Genomic DNA, 19,362 nt, shown 5'->3' with positions numbered 1-19,362 from the left:
ACTGAAATGAAAAATACACTAGAAGGAATCAATAGCAGAATAACTGAAGCAGAACAGATAAGTGACCTGGAAGACAGAATGGTGGAATTCACTGCTACAGAACAGAATAAAGAAAAAAGAATGAAAAGAAATAAAGACAGCCTAAGAGACCTCTCGGACAACATTAAATGCAACAACATTCGCATTATAGGGGTCCCAGAAAGAGAAGAGAGAGAAAGTCCATGTGAGCCGGAGCGCCGGGCCGCTGGAGCACTTCCTGCTGCAGGCCGGACCAGGCCGGTGCCCGCAGATGTGCCCCGCTCGACCGCTCCCGCACTGAGAGTCTGAGGCCCACCCGCCACCCCCGCCCGCCATGTCGCAGATGCTGCACATCGAGATCCCCAACTTCGGGAACACCGTGCTCGGCTGCCTCAACGAGCAGCGTCTGCTGGACCTCTACTGCGATGTGTCCATTGTGGTCAAGGGCCAGGCCTTCAAGGCCCATCGGGCCGTCCTGGCTGCCAGCAGCCTCTACTTCTGTGACCTGTTCAGCGGCAACAGCAAGAACGCCTTCGAGCTGCCGGGCACTGTGCCGCCCGCCTGCTTCCAGCAGATCCTGTCCTTCTGCTACACGGGCAGGCTGACCATGGAGGCCAGCGAGCAGCTCGTGGTCATGTACACGGCCGGCTTCCTGCAGATCCAGCACATCATGGAGTGTGGCACGGACCTCATGTTCAAGGTGAGCTCACCCCACTGCGACTCGCAGACCGCTATGATTGAGGACGTCAGCTCCGAGCCCCAGAGCCCCTGCAACCAGCTGCAGCCAGTCACCGCCGCGCCACCCTACGTCGTGTCCCCCTCCGTGCCCATCCCGCTGCTAACCCGTGTCAAGCACGAAGCCATGGAGCTGCCGCTGGCCGCAGGCCCAGGCCTGGCCCCCAAGCGCCCGCTGGAGATGGGGCCCTGGGATGGCGCGATGGTGGCGATGGGCCCCGCAGTGGCGGCAGGCACGGCCCCTCTCAAGCTGCCCCGGGTTTCCTACTATGGGGTGCCCAGCCTGGCCACCCTCATCCCCAGCATCCAGCAGGCGCAGTACTCCCAGGGGGAGCGGACCAGCCCAGGGGCCAGCAGCCTGCTCACCACCGACAGCCCCACCTCCTACCACAACGAGGAGGACGAAGAAGATGACGAGGCCTACGACACCATGGTGGAGGAGCAGTACGGCCAGATGTACATCAAGGCCACGGGCAGCTATGCAGTGCAAGATAAGCCGGAGCCTGTGCTGCTGGAAAGCCGTTCCTGCGTCTTCATCCGCCACAAACTGGTGGCCCTGCCCGCCAGCCTCATCAGCCAGATCGGGTACCGCTGCAACCCCAAGCTCTACTCCAAGGGGGACCCCGGCGAGAAGCTGGAGCTGGTGGCAGGCTCTGGCATCTACATCATGCGTGGGCAACTGATGAACTGCCACCTCTGTGCAGGGGTGAAGCACAAGGTTCTGCTGCGGCACCTCCTCACCACCTTCTTCAACAGGAACACGCTGGCCAACAGCTGTGGCACGGGCATTCGCTCATCCACCAGTGACCCGAGCCGTAAGCCGCTGGACAGCCGTGTCCTGAACACTGTGAAACTGTACTGTCAGAACTTCGCCCCCAGCTTCAAGGAGAGTGAGATGAACGTGATCGCCGCAGACATGTGCACCAACGCCCGCCACGTCCGCAAGCGCTGGCTGCCCAAGATCAAGTCCATGCTGCCCGAGGGTGTGGAGATGTACCGCATGGTCATGGGCTCCTCAGTCGCCAGCACACCCCTGGACCCCAAGTTCCTGCCCGCCACTGTGCAGGTGTTTGAGCAGCGCATCTACGCTGAGCGGCGGGGCAATGCCGCCAGCATCGTGGCTCTGAGAACTGACGCTGTGAATGTCGACCTGGGCGCCTCCACCAACCCCACCGTCGAGGCTGGCTCGGAGGCTGACGGCGCCAGCTTGGTCGTCCAGGAGGTGGCCACACCCGAGCCGCTGCCCGCTGAGGGCCAGAGCCCCCCGCAGCCCTTTGAGCAGGGCAGCGCCAGCAGCAGCCGGCCCGCGACGCCGGCCGCAGAGGGGAGACCGGAGGACCCGTACACAGGGACCTTGTAGGAGCCCGAGGCCAGACCGGGTGCCGAGGCGGGTATTGAAGCTGCTTGCATGCGTTACTAATACAGACAAATGTGATCAAGCCACTTACCTACTGAACTGCTACTGTTGCCAGAAAAAAATGTGATTATTATTCTGCTTGTATTTAAAATTCATGAAGGAAACAAATGCATTCGTTATACTGTAAACAATTTCGAGAAATCGAGAAAATATTTGTAGAGATTAGAGTCAAAACCTTCCCTAACATGGGAAAGGAAATAGTCACCCAAGTCCAGGAAGTGCAGCGAGTCCCATACAGAATAAACCCAAGGAGAAACATGCCGAGACACATAGTAATCAAATTGGCAAAAATTAAAGACAAAGAAAAATTACTGAAAGCAGCAAGGGAAAAATGACAAATAGCATACAAGGGAACTCCCATAAGGTTAACAGCTGATTTCTCAGCAGAAACTCTACAAGCCAGAAGGGAGTGGCATGATATACTTAAAGTGATGAAAGGGAAGAACCTACAACCAAGATTACTCTACCCAGCAAGGATCTAATTCAGAATTGATGGAGAAATCAAAAGCTTTACAGACAAGCAAAAGCTAAGAGAATTCAGCACCACCAAACCAGCTCTGCAACAAATGCTAAAGGAACTTTTCTAAGTGGGAAACACAAGAGAAGTAAAGGACCTACAAAAACAAACCCAAAACAATTTAGAAAATGGTAATAGGAACATACATATCGATAATTACTTTAAACGTGAATGGATTAAATACTCTAACAAAAAGACACAGGCTTTCTGAATGGATATAAAAACAAGACCCATATATATGCTGTCTACAAGAGACCCACTTCAGACCTAGGGACACATACAGACTGAGTGAGGGGATGGAAAAAGGTATTCCATGCAAGTGGAAATCAAAAGAAAGCTGGAGTAGCAATACCCATATCAGATAAAATAGATTTTAAAATAAAGAATGTTACAAGAACAAGAAAGGACACTACATAATGATCAAGGGATCAATCCAAGAAGAAGATATAACAATTGTAAATATTTATGCACCCAACACAGGAGCACATCAATACATAAGGCAAATGCTAACAGCTGTAAAAGAGGAAATCGACAGTAACAAAATAATAGTGGGGGACTTTAATACCTCACTTACATCAATGGACAGATCATCCCAACAGATAATTAATAAGGAAACACAAGCTTTAAATGACACAATAGACCAGATAGATTTAATTGATATTTATAGGACATTTCATCCAAAAACAGCAGATTACACTTTCTTCTCAAGTGAGCACAGAACATTCTCCAGGATAGATCACATCTTCCATCACAAATCAAGCCTCAGTAAATTTAAGAAAATTGAAATCATATCAAGCTTCTTTTCTGACCAGAATGCTATGAGATTAGAAATCAATTACAGGGAAAAAAATGTAAAAAACACAAACACAGGGAGGCTAAACAACACATTACTAAATAACCAAGAGATCACTGAAGAAATCAAAGAGGAAATCAAAAAATACCTAGAGACAAATGACAATGAAAACATGATGATCCAAAACCTATGGGATGCAGCAAAAGCAATTCTAAGAGGGAAGTTTATAGCTATAAAAGACTACATCAAGAAACAAGAAAAACCCCAAATAAACAATGTAACGTTACACCTAAAGGAACTAGAGAAAGAAGAACAAACAAAACTCAAAGGTAGCAGAAGGAAAGAAATCATAAAGATCAGAGAAGAAATAAATGAAATAGAAACAAAGAAAACAAGAGCAAATATCAATAAAACTAAAAACTGGTTCTTTGAGAAGGTAAACAAAATTGATAAACCATTAGCCAGACTCATCAAGAAAAAGAGGGAGAGGACTCAAATCAATAATATTAGAAATGAAAAAGGAGAAGTGACAACAGACACTGCAGAAACACAAGGCATCCTAAGAGACTACTACAAGCAACTCCATGCCAATAAACTAGACAACCTGGAAGAAATGGACAAATTCTTAGAAAGGTATAACTTTCCAAGACTGAACAAGGAAGAAATAGAAAATATGAACAGACCAATCACAAGTAATGAAATTGAAACTGTGATTAAGAATCTTCCAACAAACAAAGATCCAGGACCAGATGGCTTCACAGGTGAATTCTATCAAATTACAGAGGAAGGAACACTCCCAAACTCATTCTATGAGGCCACAACCACCCTGATAACAAAACCAGACAAAGATACTACAAAAAAAGAAAATTACAGACCAATATCACTGATGAATATAGATGCAAAAATCCTCAACGAAATACTAGCAAACAGAATCAAACAGCACATTAAAAGGATCATACAACATGATCATGTGGGATTTATCTGAGAGATGCAAGGATTCTTCAATATACACAAATAAATCAATGTGATACACTATATTAACAAATTGAAGAATAAAAACCGTATGATCATCTCAATAGATGCAGAAAAAGTTTTTGACAAAATTCAACACCGATTTATCATCAAAACTCTCCAGAAACTAGGCGTAGAGGGAACCTATTTCAACGTAATAAAAGCCATATATGACAAGCTTACAGCAAACATCATTCTCAACGGTGAAAAACTGAAAGCATTTCCTCTAAGATCAGGAACAAGACAAAGATGTCCACTCTCACCACTATTATTCAACATAATTTTGGAAGTCCTAGCCACAGCAATCAGAGAAGAAAAAGAAACAAAAGGAACACAAATTGGAAAAGCAGAAGTAAAACTGTCACTGTTTGCAGATGACATGACACTATACATAGAGAATCCTAAAGATGCCACCAGAAAACTACTAGAGCTAATCAATGATTTGGTAAAGTAGCAGGATACAAAATTAATGCACAAAAATCTCTTGCATTCCTATACACTAATGATGAAAAATCTGAAAGAGAAATTAAGGAAACACTCCCATTTACCGTTGCAACAAAAAGGAAAGAATACCTAGGAATAAACCTACCTAGGGAGACAAAAGACCTGTATGCAGAAAACTATAACATACTGATGAAAGAAATTAAAGATGATACCAACAGATGGAGAGATAACCCATGTTCTTGGATTGGAAGAATCAATATTGTGAAAATGACTATACTACCCAAAGTAATCTACAGATTCAATGCAATCTGTATCAAATTACCAAAGGCATTTTTTACAGAACTAGAACAAAAAATCTTCAAATTTGTATGGAGACACAAAGACCCGAATAGACAAAGCAGTATTGAGGGAAAAAACGGAGCTGGAGGAATCAGACTCCCTGACTTCAGACTATACTACAAAGCTACAATAATCACGACAATATGGTACTGGCACAAAAACAGAAATATAGATCAATGGAATAGGATAGAAAGCCTAGAGATAAACCCACGCACCTATGGTCAACTAATCTATGACAAAGGTGGCAAGGGTACACAATGGAGGAAAGACAATCTCTTCAATAAGTGGTGCTGGGAAAACTGGACAGCTACATGTAAAAGAATGAAATTAGAACACTCCCTAACACCATACACAAAAATAAACTCAAAATGGATTAGAGAGCTAAATGTAGGACCAGGCACTATAAAACTCTTAGAGGAAAACATAGGAAGAACACTCTTTGACATAAATCACAGCAAGATATTTTTTGGTCCACCTCCTACAGTAATGGAAATAAAGACAAAAATAAACAAATGGAAGCTGATGAAACTTAAAAGCTTTTGCACAGTAAAGGAGACCATAAACAAGATGAAAAGACAACCCTAGGAATGGGAGAAAATATTTGCAAATGAATCAATGGACAAAGGATTAATCTCCAAAATATGTAAGCAGCTCATGCAGCTCAATATTAAAAAACAAACAACCCAATCCAAAAAGAGCAGAAGACCTAAATAGACATTTCTCCAAAGAAGACATACAGATGGCCAAGAAGCACATGAAAAGCTGCTCAACATCACTAATTATTAGAGAAATTCAAATCAAAACTACCATGAGATATCACCTCACACCAGTTAGAATGGACATCATCAGAAAATCTACAAATAACAAATGCTGGAGAGGTTGTGGAGAAAAGGGAACCCTCTTGCACTGTTGGTGGGAATGTAAATTGATACAGCCACTATGGAGAACATTTGGGATGTTCCTTAAAGAACTAAAAATAGAATTATTGTATGACCCCAAAATCCCAGTACTGGGCATATACCCAGAGAAAACCATAATTCAAAAAGACACAAGCACCCCAGTGTTCATTGCAGCACTATTTACAATAGCTAGGTCATGGAAGCAACCTAAATGCCCATCGACAGACGAATGGATAAAGAAGTTGTGGTGCATATATACAATGGAATATTACTCAGCCATAAAAAGGAACGAAATTGGGTCATTTGTAGAGATGTGGATGCATGTAGAGACTGTCATACAGAGTGAAGTAAGTCAGATAGAGAAAAACAAATATTGTGTATTTATGTGAAACACATATATGTGGAACCTAGAAAATGGTACAAATGAACTGGTTTGCAGAGTAGAAATTGAGACATGGAAGTAGAGAAAAAAGGTATGGACACTAAGGGGGGAAAGTGGCAGGCGGTGGGGGTGTGTTGAATTGGGAGATTGGGATTGACATGTATACACTGATGTGTATAAACTGGATGACAAATAAGAAAATAAATAAATAAATAAACATTAAAAAAAAAAAAGAAATGAGATCAGACAGATGAAACATTACTGGCTTTGAAGTTGAAGAAGGAAGCCACAAGCCAAGGAATATGATCAGCCTCTAGAAGGTGGAAAAGACAAAGAAAAGGATTCTCCCTAGTGCCTCCTGGAAAGAACACAGCCTTGCCAAATACCTTTATTAAGCCCAGTGAGACCCATTGAACTTCTGACCTTCAGAACTATGAGGTTACCTTCATTTCACTTTCAAATATTTAGGGAATTCGTATTTGAAAGGAAAACGACTATAGGTGTCCTGCTTTTATTCCACAATGTCAGTGACAGACTAGGTATGTTGAAATTTTAGTGCTTTCAATAAAACTCGATAATTTTAAAAAATGTGCCATGGAAATACTTAAAGGATTCATAAAAGGGCTATGCAATCACTATGTTTTCTTATTTCCTTAAAATTCTTGACTGGTAAATAAATAGCTCATGCTTAGTTTTATACATTGATAAAGTATGTTTATAGATTTTCATATTGTCAGTGACAGGGTTCTTTATTTTAAACAAAAATCATGACAAAATGCTTCTTGTTTTTTAACCACTGGCTTGTATCAGCCCTAGGCTAACATAGATTTTAATTTTTTTAAACCAGCTTGATGTGTAATAGGTAAAAGTGATTTCTGATGATACATGGCAGTATTTACTGTCCCCTTATTATCCAAACACTTCATTGGGGTTATTTCTTTTTAGTTCTCTAGCATGTCTTCTCAGTGTTCATTGCCCAGACTTCTATATTTGCTTCCTTAGAACTTGTCTTCTCACTTTACATTATCCTATGAAATCTCTCTTTTAGCCACAAATACATTTAGTATCTATACACTGACGACCCTCAAAAATGCACCTGACTCAGCACTTTCTCCTGAGACCTAGCCTTTATATCTCTCTTTTCACACCTGAACGTAGGTGAGAGTCAGTCGGGTCTAACTGAACGTGCCCACAAGAGCATGACCTTTGCACTTAACGGTGAAGACCTTTATTCCACCTGTGGTTTCCCACCTTAACAAGAACATCAGTGTCCTTGTGATTCAACTTAGAAACCTGAGAGACACCTTGACTTTCCATTCTCCCTCCCTGCCATCCCCTTCTGCTCCATTTTCTGAATCACTAAATCCTGAGTACCTCCTAATCCATCTATGACTCTTAGACCTCGCTATAATTGTCCTCGTCTTAAGGGCACAATCCCTTATCAGCTTTTGCAACAGTTCTCTATTCATTATTTGTCTTCACACTTGACACATCACCCCCATAGTCTTCTCTCAATAGCCTGAGTGATGGTTATTACATGAACAATCTGTTATTCATTCTCTTGTTTAAAATCTCTACATTAATATATTTTTAAATTATTGTAAAATACAGCTAGCATACTAAAGTGTATAAAACCTGAAATAGAGGTAAAGAGCAACAATAAAATAAACAGCTGTGTACCTACAACCAAGTCACAGCATAGAACATTAAATGCAGCTTCCAGCATCCACTCCCTGACCACTTCCTTTTTTCCCTCCTCCTCAAATCAACCACCATCTTGAAAACTATACTCGTTCCTCCCACATTTTCTATCTCCTTCAGTATCCAATTATGCATCCGTAACTAAAACTCTATCAAGTATTGTGTACTTTAGACACCATATAACTGGGAATCATGTTGTGTTTATCTTCTAAGACAGACTTCCTTCACTCCAAATTATGCTTCTGACAATCATGCATTAATATGCATGAGCTTTTATTTTATTTTTTTCTGTTTTATTGAATATTCCACTATGATTTATCCATTCTAGATTGATGTACATTCTGATTGTTTTCAGTATTTTGCTATCATGACCATTGTTACTCTTGACTCTTGTAAATGTCCTGGTACACATGTGAGAGAGATTTTCTAAGTTACGTGATCGATAGCGTAGGTCCTGCATTGTAGAGAATGGCTGTGCTTCCCAAACAACATTGCACCTTAGAATCGCCTGGGGAGCTTCCAAAACTCCCAACGCCCACATCTCATCAATTAAATCAGACTGGCTAGAGGTGGAGCCAGGAACCAGAAGCTTATAAAGATCTCCGGATGATTCCTTCGTGCACCACTTTGGGAGCCACAAGTCTAAGGGTGAATTTTATGAGGTGATGCCAAAAATGCTTTTCAAATCGGTCATATTCCATTCTTCAACTCCAGCGGCAGTGGGTGAGTGTTTCTGGTATTCTATATCTTCAACAAAGTTTTATATTTTCCGATTTAAAAAATTTTGTCAAGCAGTAGATGAGAAATAGCACTTACATGGGGTTTTACTTTGTATCTCCCTTCGTTTCTTATGAGGTTGAACGTTTAACTTTTATGTGGGCCATTTCTGTTTTTTAATCCGTAAAAATTCTTTTCAAGTTTCTGCTTGAAATTGTATAGGTTTATTTTTCTATCTTTGATTTGGTAGAAAACATTTGTATTTTATTGAAAATCTTTTGATATTTATGCATTTTTATCTGGCTATCACAGTTCTGTCCTATTCCTAGCTTGTTAAATGCCCTCCCTTTCCAAATTTTGAACCTTATCAATTTTGTGGAGACAGGAGCATTTGTTGTGTTGATTACAATGTTTCCCCCCCTCAAATCTCAATGGAGTCTAACATTTTAAAATTGAACTATCCATGTGTTCTCTGAATAAGACTTATGTGTCTGTCATATTATTATTTCAATGTACAGCTAAATTCAATTTGCTAATATTTGGTAAACTTGCATCCATTATTTTGAAAAAGAAATAAAAATAATTTTGGTGTTTTGCTAATTACAGGTGGACAGTTGTTTTCCTGATGTAACACTGAATACTTTGTTATGGTCTCAAAAATGGTCACCCAGTGAATGATGTCTTCCAGTATTTATACTCCTGTGTAGACAACTCCCTTTGAATTAGGACTGGCAATATGACTAAATTTTTACCAAAAAAGTGCAGAACAATTGATGCTGTGTCATAAGAAGCCTAGCCACTTCTGCTGAGGTCTTAGAACACTTGCTCTGGGGGGATGTCAGCCCACTGTAGGAGGTCTGACCACCTTGGCCACCATGCTGTACGTGAGCCCAGGGTGGTCTCATGGAAAGAGGGAGACTCCTAGCTGAGTTCACTCAACCCACAAAATTGTGAGAGGTAATAAAATGTTTCAAGCCACAAAATTTTGATCTGGTTTATTATGCAGCAGTAGATAACTAGCATAAAATTAGTTCACCTCCTTTTGGTATTTATTTTGTTTTTGAAAAGTTTTTTTTTTTTACTAAACTAATTGATATTATTTTATAGATAAAACAAAATGAATGGTGCAAGAATTAGCCAACTACAAAGTTTGAGGGTACAGACCACATAAGACCATCTTCAAGTGCATGTTCGGGAGTTCTTAAAAGCACTCTCAATTTTGAAAATTTGCTAGAAGTACTCACAGAACTCTGATGTTATGCTTGTGGTTACAACGTATTTCAGGAAAAGAATACAGATTAAAGGCATCCAAGGGAAGAAAGGTAAACTCCAGGAGGGTTCCAAACACGGAGCTTCCAAATGTCCTTTCCTCATGGAGTATAAACAATGGTAATGATCTTGGAAACAACATATGACAACACACATGGAGTACTTCCAGACAGGGAAGTTCACCTAAGTTGTAATGTCCAGAGTTTTTATTGGGGTTCCATTACATAAGCCTGGTTGACTGTCCAAGTGGCTTACTTCAGTCTTACCTAATCAGTCTCCAGCTCCTTAGGAGGTTAGCAGATCCCTCAAGACCCATAGCTCCCAACTTGTGTCACATTTAGGGTTTAGGATTTGAGCCACACCAACAATCATATTGGTAATATCTGGTTGGCCCAAGGCCTCCAGGCAAACATACTCTTATCAGACATGACATTTCAGGGACTTAGAGATTATTTCCCAAAAGCCAAGGAAAAAAGCCAAGGACATCTTTGGGGAAAGGTTAAACTCTTTTCTATACAAAGAGTGTTCTAGTTTTAGCGTTTTAGCAGAATTTTCCAATACATTCTATTAAACTGCTGCCTCAAAGATAAACACACTGTACTATATCTGCATAACCCCAACCCTAACCATCAATTCACTTCTTTTCCTTCTCCTCCTGCCTAATTGTAGGACACAATAATTTCCAAATATTCTGAAGATCATGGAACAACTTCTCATATACTGCCCTTAGGCATCAGAAAGAGTATGATGGTGCTTGATGCTCATAGTTTTAAGAGAGTAGGTTATTCTGAAGGTAATAAAAGATCTAGTAATTATCTGTTATAATGCATTCTAAGATAACTCATGCCTAGAGTTGCCAGATTTAACAATTAAAAATATGATTCCAATTTAAATTTGAATTTCAGAAAAATGATCAATTTTTACAAGTATTTCCAAATATTACATACATACTTATCCTAAAAAATTATTCCTTGATCATCTGAAAATCAAATTTAAATGGGTGTCTTGTATTTTATCTGGAAACCCTGCTCTCAGCAATTCTTTCAACTCAGTGATCATGAACTAAGAAAATACATAATCATTGATTTTAACTTGAAAAAAAAAAAACTAAGGTATATAAAAATGTTAAACTAAATATATGTATAAGTGTTATTTATTACACCAAATGTGAAAAAAAAGTAAACTCACTACAGAGTTGGTTATCCCCTCAAAGTTTTAAATTAACTATTGAATATGGCTAATTTCAACACTAATTCATGGTTTCTACTATGATTTCTTAATGCCTAAATAAATAAGAAAATGTCAACATGTGATGAGTTCAAAAGTTGCCTGAATTTTGAGTATCTCACAGCTGATCTTATTTTTCCTGTACTCTCCTAAAGTACCCAAACAAATGAAGCTTTAGAAATTTACCTGATGATTTAGAGCTTTGATATCAAACAATACTCATGGCTAAGCCTGTGAGCTAAGCTCTAGTCACATTAAGGGTTTGATTTAAAATGATGCATAATTAACCATAGCTTATTTAATAACATTACGCTATGTTTTGACAACCAAATAGTGAAACTTCACTGTGCTCAACTTCTATTTTATTGGAATCAACAGACAGAAACCAAAAATAATTGTTACATGCCCTCTGATAGTACCAATTAGTTAACATCATAAAGAAAAAGCTGTAACCAAGAACAGTGTTCCAGCCTGAGTCATGAATTATAAATTTAAAAATTGATTTTCTTATGCTTCTCCATTGACTTGAACCTTAAAAACATGTCATTGATTAAACAGGTCCTATATTGTATATGATAATGGGAAAGAAACCCGAAAAGACAGAAACAACAAAAAATATAGCAATCCATTTATCTTAACAAGAACTATTGGTAAAGGCATCTACTTATTCACCATTTTTCTAACCAATCCAATTATTGGAACTCATCCATTATACTAAGCCATAATATATGGCAAGTTCCAAGAGATTTTGTGAAGGCAGGGAAAATCTTAAGAGGTAAGAGTGAACTGTAAATTAGTCTATTTTTGTCTCTGCAAAAATTAAAGACACAAACAGTACTTAAAATTCTCTTCCTAAATACTTCCTGTGAAAAATGTGGCTTTCCATTATTTTCTCCCTTTATACTCATGTCATGTCCTCACTCATTCACTTATTCATCATTTTAAATATAGATTGGATTCTTAGTACAATACCACACACAATGCTATGTGCTGACTATTGTGAGATGGACAAGTAACAATACCTTCTTTCAATGAACTCATGAACTAGTAAAGAAAAATAGATGAGAAAATCTATTATTGTAACAAAATGTGCTAAAAGCAAGAAATGCATAGTGAGAATAGAAAAGGATAATTTTTCTCAGCCTGTCTGTATGTTGGTGAAAGGAAAGTAATCATCCTATATTCCTGTGGAAAACTATTTTCCTAAATATCTACGGTGGAAGAGAATATTGGTGTGTAGAACCCAAACATGAGATGGGATAAAGGTGAGGGAAGTGAAAAAATATAGATGGCTGTTAGAAATTCCACCCCAGATCTCAAAACATATTATGTGGGGCATAAAACCTTTAAAAGTAGGCTAAAATGTAGGTCATGAGTTGAGCAAGCAAAGCAATATCTTGCATATGAGTTCTAAACTACTCAATCTGGAGATAAAAATATTTAAAACTCATACATCTTAAATTCTTCTCTCATTGGCTTATATCCAATAATATCGTTTTCATTTATTCAGTTAAAAATTCAAATCATAGCAAAAGATAGAAATTTTGTCTCTAAAAACCATCCAAATTTCTTCTGAGTGTTAATTCTGATTCTTGCAAACTCTTCAAATTAACTCCAAAATTTGTCCTCAACTAATAGACTCAAAATACATGGGCAATTCCATTTTAAAGATCGACAGAGTGTTTTCATTGTATTATTCTGGAGTTCTGCTTAGTTAGTGACCTTTATTTTATGCTGTTAAAATCCTAAGTCTGGGTTGTCCTATCCAATATTATGCATGGGGAGCAAGTGGACATGAAATATATTTATCCTTTTCATAATCTCTGCTTCAGCCTTTTTTTATTATTTGAAGAAGGACAAAGATTGTAGGCAGATCATTGGCTTCTATTCAAGTTCAGGATATGGACAAGTGTGTTTGTGGGTCAAGATGCAGAAATTAATGTAGACTTCAGTCTGGATGGTCTTATGCAAACTGCATTTAAACAGCACTGCATTTAAACAGCAATGTGGAGTCAGAGCAGCGAGAGTGAGTGAGCGGATAATTGGATGGTATTCCTTCTTTTGAAATTATGCTCAGTTACTTGAATTTAGTTTTGTAAGTTATGGGAAGAATCTTATTATCACAAACCAAAAGAATCTTCAACTTTTTTTCAGGTATATAACTACTTTATACAAAATATTTTATGCCTTATATTTCAAAACTAAATGTATGTTTCTAACAAATATTGTTCAAAACTAAACTGATATATATATATATATATATATATATATATATATATATATATATTTACATATATCCAACAACTACATATAAAAATCAACTTTCTTTTTTTATTTGGGGTTTATTGCAACTACTCATTTTAGTAGGTTTACAGAGTTCTAAATTCAAGATAATCTATGAAAAGAAGACTGAAACTTTTCAGGAGCTATAATGGTTTGTAATACCATTAAATGGAAGCTGGGATTACCTTTCATAAAATTTGTGAAGTCCAAATAATTACAGATATAATATTTATTAATTACTTGTCCATGTATTAGTGTAGATGTGGAATTGTTTTCCATTTATTTTGGTTAAAAGTGTACTTCTTATACATAAAATTTGTCATTTGATTAAAACACCAAGGATTCATATTTATCCCTTTTATGTGCTGTAATAATAATAATAATATAGTCTTTGAACACTTACCTTATATCAGGTGTTCTGCTGAGCATTTTACAAGCTATATCCATTTATTATCATAAAGAAAGCAGGTACCATATTTCGCCCGCTTTACATATGATGAACCCGAGGTTTGGAATGGCAAAAAAGCTTATTCGAGGTTGTATGGTTAATACATGGCAGAATTGAGATTACTACCTGGTAGTCTGACTCCAGGGCGACCCTCTGAACTTTTATGAATAGTGCCGCCTTTTTCAACTGCCAAGACCTTATACCCATAGAGGGAAGGGAAAACTCTGTAGAGACAGACATTCTGAGAAACATTAGTGAAAGCTTCTTATTTTTCTTGTTTCTGTCTCTCTGTGTTTCTCACTGTTTCTGATTTTTCTGTTTCATTGTATCTATATCTTTTCCTTCCTTCCTTCTTTCCTTCCTTCCTTCCTCTCCTCCTCCTCCTCCCCTCTCCTTCTCCTTCTTCTTCTTTATCTTCTTCTTCACAGACACACAAGCACACACACACACACACACACACACACTTCATGATGTTTGGATCATACAGGTGGATATGTAACAAGATCACATAAAGAAAACTAAATGAAGGGAAAATGTATTATTCAATCTTTAATTTTCATATTAAACAGGTCCTGGAAATGGATGATGGCAAAGAATATTGATTTAATCACATGCTGTTCTTTCACTGTCAAAAGAATTTCACCATTAGCCAGTTAAAATACAAAAAAAATTAAAATTTTAAGATGACATAGCTTATTTCCAATGAAGTTTCAAATAAATATAATTTTTATATAAGTTAATTTATTACTTATTGGAAATCTATGAGTCTATGATAACTACTAGTTTGATTAAAATGAGATATTAAATAATCTATACATAAAAAGTGTTTTGCAATCCCATAGCCCTTTAGAAGAAAATAAATCTCAAACATGATTACTAGGGATAATTCCAAAGTTAAAATATAGCGAAGTATAATTCATTTTGAGGATGAGCTTATTTTTTATATAGATATATATCTTATTCATAAAAAATATATGTTGAATGGTTGGTTGTTTCATGTGAATTAAAGGGTCTTGAATATTCGTTCTAGGAAAAAATCAAAGAAATAACAGTTGAACCATTGTGGAGATACATAGCACAAGTTCTGGAGTCAGAAATAACATTGCTTTAAGGGACTGCTAGTGAGAAGTAGGAGCACACATCCATTTTCTTCTCTTTGTTCACATGGAAAATTGGATGTTTTAGAAAAGGTCAAGTGATTACTTTCAACAGAACCAAAATGCAGCTACTTCAGTAAGGAGTTTTTAGTAAATAAAAGTTCTGTTTAGTTCTTTCTCATCATAAAATATTCAGCTCTACTTTTAATCAGAACATATCTGAATATATAATTTTGATTTGTTATTATATATAATTATATTTTATATAAGCATATTAAAAAGCTTTTGTGATAAGTAATTACTTAATACAGAAAAAATCAAAATAAAAATTTAGACCCTCCCCAAAAAAACCCCCAGAGATGGCTCAAATAAATTTAAGTGGCTTTAATGCTCATTAATTTCTTATCTTGTTAAGCTATTTGTAAAGTAGTTTACAGAAATATTTTCACATTTAAAAAGTTCAACTTCAAAAACTTACATGAAACAAAACACAAGATAATTATGAACATTATATATTTTAGGAGGTTTAAAACTTATCCCTGGAAGTAGAATTAGGACAATTATATGTATTTTCCCCAAGGCTATTCTATTCTAGTGAATACTCACTCCGTTTGGTAGTGAAAACATGACCCTGGAAAGGGAAATAAATTTGCAGTAATTTATGCACATTGTTTTAATTTTCTCATATAACAAGCAGTTGTAACTATAGTGATATGGTATGATTTGAGCTTATTTTTCCTGTCTGAACATAAAGTTTGTAATTATGCACATGTTTTTATAACTGGTAAAAAAGTTTACAACTAAACAAGATTTGAGTTAAATGTATTAATAAAATTAATAAAAAGAAACTCTCAGTATTTGCTGTCATGATTATGTAAACAAAGAATGTTGCACATCATTCAAGTTCTACAAGGAACAAGCCTTCAGCTACTGCAGTTGCCCACTGACAGTACACCCTGAGAGGAATTCAGGATGGAGAAAAAACAGGAAACATTCTGTGCTTTAGCTATACTGGCCCTAGATAAGATGCATATCTAAGGAATAATTTCAATGAGCCCAGACTCTTGCATCTTCCCATACATAGAAAAGCACTAAAATCATTAACCTGAGGTGTATGTCCTTTCTGATTAGCAGTAATCTTTTGGTATTCAACTACATGTTTTTTTTTCCAGCAAAAAACTCATATATATATCCTGGCTCCTCCCTTACCACCTCAGAGCTATCTGAGAGGCTTATTCCCAGGCTATATTCCACAGTGTGGTCCTTGAATAAAATTTAACTCACAACTTTTATGTTGTGCATTTTTCTTTCAGTCGACAATTAGCAACAGAATCTGTGTGGTACAGGTATGTAGGGAAGGAAAAATAATCTTCTCTCTACCCTTCTAGATTCTTGGCTGAGCTCACTCCCCACCCCTGGTAATAAAAGATAGATTAACAGGAGAAAAAACCCAGAAATTTAATAACATGTATATGTGGGGAAGGGAAGAAATTCTCCTCTACCCTTATACATTCTTCTGGCTGGTCTAAGAATTAATTGATTGAGACAGATTAACAGAAAAATACCAAAAAAACTTAATAACACACGTACGTGGGAGAAACCCAGGAAAACTGGGTAACTCACCAAAGTGGCTGAAGTCCTCACCTTAAATACCATCTTCAGTTAAAGAGAAAGAGGAAGCTGGGGTAGTGGTTTGGGACTTCAGAGCAGAGGAAGACAATTGACATGAAGGTGAAAAAGCAAATGTTTGGTGACAAATATTCCCTGGGTCAGACAGAGACAATGGTACCCAGAGTGGACTCTGATCTCGAAGAGTTCCCCCTACCACACCCAGCCCATATTCTTTTCATGTATCTCTGGCAATAGCTCTATTCAAGGAACAGACCCTCTATCTAAATCCTGTTAGGCAGCTAAGGGGTAGGCTAAAAAAAAAAAAAGACTTCTTGGGTCTTCTGTTTTTGAAAAATAATCAGCCTAAATAAGTCATCATGACAAAGAGACACATTTTGGAGTGGAAAATTTTGCTCCCTTACAACATTAGAGAGCAATAGCTAGGAGTAAAATGAATGACATGAAACATGAATTACTGAAATTTTGAAACTGAGCAGAGCAGGACACTGCAGGGCTCTCCTGGGTACAAAAGCCCCTCCATGTCCCCTGTTTCTTGCTAGTAGAGAAAAAAGTCTTCAGTCTCCTAGGCCTTCCCCAAGTTGCAAAGAACAGGCTCAAACAGTGAATGATTATGACAATATGATCACAGGACTCCTAGTTCCTCCTGAAGTGAGGTAGATAACAACTTGATGCATACCTTTGAGTTGTTCTGCAGAAACTAAGACCCCCACCCAGTGGAGGATGGTGACTACATGCTGACCACAAGCATGTAGACCCCAGAATTGTAGGAATTGGAAGGTTGAGATTACAGAAACATCACCCTATTACCTCACCACCAACCAATTAGACGAAGGTCCATGAGCTGTTCACACATCCTATGACCCTTTCCCCTAACAGTGTCTCTAAAAACCCTTGTCTAGAAGCCACTGGGGAGTTTGGGTCTTTTCAGCACAAGCCACCCATTCTCCTTGCTTGGTTCTTACAATAAACATTTTTTTTTTTTGCTACAAACTGACTTTTTGCTTTGTTTGTCTTCCTTGTGCATCAGGCACATAAACTTCAGTTTGACAATAATTTTAGTGCAAAGAGCAAAATATTAGAAACAACATATATTTTTGAAAAACTTTTAGAAGCCTTATGAGGGAAAAAAGTAAACATTGGTTTAATGTTTAAGAAATGGTTCCTGAATATGAACAGATGGTTTTAATAAGCAGTGATAGTTACAGTACTACTTACTAATGAGAACAATAACCACTTTTTAAAATTGTTTACTGATAGGCATTTTAGGCCTTTTAAGTATATTTTTCTAACACCCACAGTAACATGATAAAATACATATATATATTTTATTTTATGAAAAAGTCATTAAAATTAAATATGCATCTCAAGATTACAAAACTAGTTGATATGACATATGTATATCTATAGCTGATTCACTTTGTTATAAAGCAGAAACACACCATTGTAAAGCAATTATACTCCAATAAAGATGTTTAAAAAAATGGTTGATAAAATAAAATCAACATATGAGTTTAAATTTTATTATTTTTCAATATACCTACAATGTACCTACAGAATGTAAACCCACCCCCCCCCCAAAAAAAAACAGCTACAACATGTTGAGTAGCTTCAATGTTTCAGGTTCTTTTAGGTTCTTGGCATTTGTTATCTCTCTGACTCAAAACACAACTCTATGACCATTTTGCCTTCATTCTACAAATGAGAAAACTATACATCAGAGTTTGAATAACTTAATCATATTTATTTGAAAAGCATGTACTTTTGTTTTAAAAACATGTACATCCCTCTACTACACTTTGCCTATTTTAATAAAATGATTTACTTTAGGTCTTGAAAAGGTAGAAAATTCACATCCATAAAGAAAAGTGACCTGAGATACACACACACACACACACACAAACACACACACACATACACATTTGCATGTACACTTCAGGAACTTATATTTGGTAATTTCAATCCTTTTTCTGTGCTCAGTTTTTGCTATTTCATGTATTTTTGCATTATTACCATTGCAAAATCAAAACCATTTTACTGATTTTCACCTATCTTTCTTTTACTCTGAATATGATAATCATATTGTTTATTCATTTATTTCTTAATTCATTTAAATGTTTATTCATATATTTAATCACATTTTTAATATTTCTTCAAATAACTAAAAATATTCTTTCATAAGTCTCATGAGAGCTGTATTCTGTATGATTAATATGTTAAGAGATCTAGTGGAAAGTTGGACAACATAAATTAACATATGGGAAACCATAAAAAAGTCAAATGGAAACAGCAGGTAATTCTTTTAAATTTCTAGTTATTTTGGAAATTACCTAAAATGAAGCACAAAATGGAAAATAAATGAGATAAAAAGCAGAACAGAAAAACAAAAACCATGGAACTGTATCAAATAGTCCAACATATATGGAAGAAAAGGGT

The 19,362-nt window shown here is 37.3% G+C and overlaps 1 protein-coding gene across 1 annotated transcript; it reads left to right on the top strand.

Moving 5' to 3' along the window:
- The first annotated feature begins 228 nt into the window (after positions 1-228).
- Positions 229-2,113, top strand: LOC132374053 (nucleus accumbens-associated protein 2-like). The gene has a single exon (XM_059937547.1). The coding sequence runs from the start codon at positions 353-355 to the stop codon at positions 2,111-2,113; it is 1,761 nt and encodes a 586-aa protein (XP_059793530.1). The 5' UTR covers positions 229-352.
- The last annotated feature ends 17,249 nt before the right edge of the window (positions 2,114-19,362 follow it).

This window comes from Balaenoptera ricei, chromosome 11, assembly GCF_028023285.1.
Source record: "Balaenoptera ricei isolate mBalRic1 chromosome 11, mBalRic1.hap2, whole genome shotgun sequence".
Classification (NCBI taxonomy): Eukaryota; Metazoa; Chordata; class Mammalia; order Artiodactyla; family Balaenopteridae; genus Balaenoptera; species Balaenoptera ricei.
The sequence above is the reverse complement of the archived record's forward strand: the minus strand, read 5'-3'. Positions and strand labels throughout refer to the sequence as shown.